The sequence below is a fragment of the Cladophialophora psammophila genome, assembly GCF_000585535.1.
Source record: "Cladophialophora psammophila CBS 110553 chromosome Unknown aczJe-supercont1.2, whole genome shotgun sequence".
NCBI classification, from domain to species: Eukaryota; Fungi; Ascomycota; class Eurotiomycetes; order Chaetothyriales; family Herpotrichiellaceae; genus Cladophialophora; species Cladophialophora psammophila.
The window spans coordinates 2,310,172-2,314,335 of record NW_006912923.1 but is presented as its reverse complement, the minus strand read 5'-3'; the positions used below and the strand labels follow the sequence as shown (position 1 = coordinate 2,314,335).

Sequence of the window (4,164 nt, the reverse complement as noted above, 5' to 3'; positions counted from 1 at the left end):
TCGACCAAATAGTCGTTAGCGGGAGAGCAAAGCGGCGGGTGATTAGTCAGCTAAAGAGTGGGAAAGGATGACAGCTCGTGGATTATATATATATATGCTTCGACATGCTGCTTGTTTATTTAAACTCCCTCAGGGCAGACTCGCATTGGAGGAACTTCTGCCTGCTCTGAGGCGCGCTTTCGCGCTTGCTCCTGACGCGTCGTGGGGTCTGGACAACTCGCCCAGAGGATGTATGAGGTCCAATCGGTGGGATATTGCTCTGATTTTGCTCTATGTTCTATAATTTAGCCCGACATTGCTGCCTAGATGCTGTCTATGATAGGACCTGTTTACCAAAGGCCTTGTCGCCCGTCCTTCCACCATTGGATGCGTCCATGCCATAGACATTAGAGCGACAGAATGAGAGTCGTAAACCAATCTCCTCTCCCCGACGGATTTCTCTCCCAAGTCGGTCTGAGTCACTCTAAGCGGTGACCCGTGAGACCGTCCTTGAAGCAGCTTTACTTCACCACAATGCTCTCCGGCAGCACAGGGTGACTCAAAGTATCGATCTGCGCCTCGATCTTCTCTTCCTTGCGGTTGAGGAAACTCAAATAGCACTGCCACGCGACGGCAAAGATGCCCGAAAACATGAACCGGTATTGGGGCGGGACAAAGGCAAAAGAGAAGGCAGTCACCGCGGGCCATAATTTCAGAGAATTGAGCATGCTGACCGGCACCGCAGCTTGGATGCGCATGATGATGCCCGACGCGTGCTCGCCGGTCAGCAGGGCCTGCATGCCAAAAAAGTATGTGTTGAAGACAGGAGTGAAGACAACTTGGTTGACGGCAACCTTTGTTGCGATGGAGGCGAATTTCGAGGGATAATTGAAGCTCTGACCCAGGAAGAGGAACCTGCATGTCTTTGACGTTAGCTCGCGTCTTCTGTGCTCCGTCTCTTTCCATGCTCTCCCGACGTTCCTCTGACAGATCGGGTGACTATATGTTTGCCCGTCAGATTTGGATTTCATACCATTTGTAACCCGGTATCGCCGCAATGGCTCCAATTGTCAACATCCTCAATGTTCGCCATGGATTGTACTGTTCTCCCCCAATATCCTGTGCCAGTAGATCACCGCATAGGTAGGTCGTCAAGGTTGTGCATAGTTGCACGGTATATGGCCTCTTCAACTGCGTGCGGTGAAACCATTGAAAGAATGAAGACACGGGCCCCAGACGATGATACCACAGCTGGATGGGTATGTCGACGGCTTCGACGGGCTTCGCAGTCTCGCCGATGGGCACCTGATTGAGCGAGTGTGGAGGGGGCTTGGTTGGCGACGGCGACGGCGAAATCGATGAGTCCTTAATGCGACTTGAATTGGGCGAGTTGGAGGAGTTCCTCTGGCCATGAGGGTTCAGTCGGGCTCGCAGGCTCGGCACTCGTGCCCGAAACCACGGCGATCTGGCACTGAACTTGAGCGCCGCCCGATGCAAAGAGTGCATTATTGACTGAATGCCATGGTGATAGAATTGTCATCTCATCATACAGTAAAACATCAGCAACTAATTCCTATATCGGAGGACAGAATTTGCCGTAGCCAGTTGCATTCGGGTCCACTGGGTTGCGTGCCCCGATGACGCCGCTTGCAGCCCCCCGATGCGAATCATCTTAGGCGCCGTGCCCCTGAATTATTAGCTGCAGACTCCCCAGAGAGCCTCTGAACCTATTGCTCCAAGAGCACCTGCGCTCGTCACGTTGAAGCACAAGCAAGTGTCACGTCTGGAGAATTTTGTTCGAATTACAGGATTGAGTCTGAAGATGTGTTTGAACGTTTAACCTGAATCACATTCAGATTCTATCTGGTTGATGCAGCGCATTCTGCTGTGTCCGCGTCAGTCATGATGACTGGTACGATGCTGCGTGATGTACAAGCACGAGCAGAAGCAGAAGACGCCAGAAGCCCCCCCCCGTTACCACCCGTGATCAATGTGGTGAAAAAGCAATACAAGCCCCTATGAATTCATTCCGGTTCGCCTTGTGTCAACTCATGAAAACCCCCCATACTCAAATCATGACCGTGAAACTTTCCCAACCTGCCAATTGACTGTTGATTGAGAAGTTGCAAATTTCAACTTGCCATCTAAGATCGTTCACCGCGGAGACGACGGGCAAGCTGGATGTCCTTGGACTGGATGGTGACACGCTTGGCGTGGATTGCACACAGGTTGGTGTCCTCAAAGAGAGAGACGAGGTATGCCTCAACGGACTCTTGGAGAGCGCCGATGGCAGATGACTGGAATCGAAGGTCGGACTTGAAGTCTTGAGCGATTTCACGAACAAGACGTTGGAAGGGAAGTTTGCTGTTCGGATTGTTAGCTCATGTTTGAGACAGCTGCGCCGACGTGACTGTGACATACCGGATGAGCAATTCGGTGGACTTCTGGTAGCGACGAATCTCACGGAGAGCGACAGTACCAGGCTTATATCTGTGGGGCTTCTTGACACCACCAGTGCTTGGAGCAGACTTGCGGGCGGCCTTGGAGGCGAGCTGCTTTCTTGGGGCCTTGCCACCTAGGAGACGAGTCAGCGATGAGGTTCTGAGACAGCAGTGAGACGAAGCAAGGTCTTACCAGTGGACTTGCGAGCAGTTTGCTTGGTACGAGCCATGGCGATGGATTATCTGATGAAAGATTGAAAGTTGTGCAAGTGGTTGATGAATGGAAGGCTGGGTGGAAGACTGGAGATGGAGATGGAGATGGAGATGATGAGTGAGGCTGGATGGGGAAGAAAAGCTAAGTGGACAAAGTGGGTGGGAGCGAGGTATTTGTAGGAAGAAAGTGCTGAAAGGCGGGTGCTTGGCGTGATCTGATGTGCGGTTGCGGGATGATTTGAGCAGTGACAACAGAGTTGGTGGCCCAGGCTGCAGCGGCAAAGAATGGCATAACAAAAGTGATCAGATCAGGGTTGCCAAAAAACCCCCATGATTCAGCGGCCATTCTGCCCCATTTTTTGCTGGTGATTCAGAGCTCTGCCAACTCAGCCAAAATCAGAAATTGGCTTTGATCCCGCTGCTTGGCGTACCACCTCAAGATCTGGCACGCTGCCCTGCACTTCTGCCCACTCCCGCCATCACGCCCAACACCCCGTAATAATTTGTAAATTCATGGTAAACTTGATCATTCAGTCTCATTCTATCGCCATTCCGAAAGATCAAGCAATTCATGCTGGTGTGGCCGAGAGATCAGTCACTCAGCGTGGCGGCAAGGGAGTGTGCAGGGAGTGTGCAGGTGAGCCCAGTTCTCGGATCTGAATTCTGATTGGCTGTGATCCGAGCTGCGCCGGGTTGATCTCGCGGGCGTTCAACAGGCTCTGCCGCAGTGCATAAGTCCCCCCCCCACCTTCCGCTCTCCCAACTATCGACTTCTCTCTATCCATCCATCAATCCATTCATTCAACGATCATACAACACCACAACAACACTTCAACCGCCACCCACTCTTCAGCACTCTCAACTACTTCATCTCTTCAACATGACTGGACGCGGAAAAGGCGGCAAGGGCCTCGGCAAGGGCGGTGCCAAACGCCACCGAAAGATTCTTCGTGACAACATCCAGGGTATCACCAAGCCCGCTATTCGACGTCTCGCCCGTCGTGGTGGTGTCAAGCGTATTTCTGCCATGATCTACGAAGAGACCCGTGGTGTCCTCAAGACCTTCCTGGAAGGCGTCATCCGTGATGCTGTCACATACACTGAACAGTGAGTCTCGCTCATCTCGGGGCATTCAAACTTCGCGCATCAGATACTAACATCTCGCCAGCGCCAAGCGAAAGACGGTCACATCACTGGATGTTGTCTATGCCCTCAAGAGACAAGGCCGCACTCTCTACGGTTCGACTCACTTCTGTCCTTCGATCCTAGTTCAATGCTAACAGTCTCCAGGCTTCGGTGGTTAAACACTTCACCAGTCAATCCTCTACCTGTTACGACTTTGCCTTGGGTCTTTGCGTGCCTGCTTCTGGTACATGGCGCGCTAACCCGATCCTTTTTTGCTTTGAGTTTCGGAGTGGTCGGGCATTCATGGGTTTTGATCAATGGGGTTGTGTAAGGGTCATGGTTACGATGGGATGGCAAATCAATCAGTGGTGCCTTCGGTGCTATGATGTATCATACAGGCACAATA

The 4,164-nt window shown here is 52.1% G+C and overlaps 3 protein-coding genes across 3 annotated transcripts; 1 reads left to right on the top strand and 2 right to left on the bottom strand.

Annotated features, from left to right (window-relative positions):
* Window positions 1–500: 500 nt before the first annotated feature.
* A1O5_02188 (uncharacterized protein) lies at window positions 501–1,485 on the bottom strand (the record flags this gene model as incomplete). Its single annotated transcript, XM_007742804.1, has 2 exons — window positions 501–894; window positions 1,013–1,485. 2 exons carry the CDS (start codon window positions 1,483–1,485, stop codon window positions 501–503), a joined length of 867 nt encoding a protein of 288 aa, XP_007740994.1.
* A 638-nt stretch (window positions 1,486–2,123) lies between these two features.
* Window positions 2,124–2,650, bottom strand: A1O5_02187 (histone H3; the record flags this gene model as incomplete). Its single annotated transcript, XM_007742803.1, has 3 exons — window positions 2,124–2,343; window positions 2,401–2,554; window positions 2,614–2,650. The coding sequence occupies 3 exons, from the start codon at window positions 2,648–2,650 to the stop codon at window positions 2,124–2,126; spliced, it is 411 nt and encodes a 136-aa protein (XP_007740993.1).
* Window positions 2,651–3,513: 863 nt separating this feature from the next.
* On the top strand, window positions 3,514–3,937 carry A1O5_02186 (histone H4; the record flags this gene model as incomplete). The annotated part of the gene is made up of 3 exons (XM_007742802.1): window positions 3,514–3,740; window positions 3,802–3,872; window positions 3,924–3,937. 3 exons carry the CDS (start codon window positions 3,514–3,516, stop codon window positions 3,935–3,937), a joined length of 312 nt encoding a protein of 103 aa, XP_007740992.1.
* Window positions 3,938–4,164: the final 227 nt, after the last annotated feature.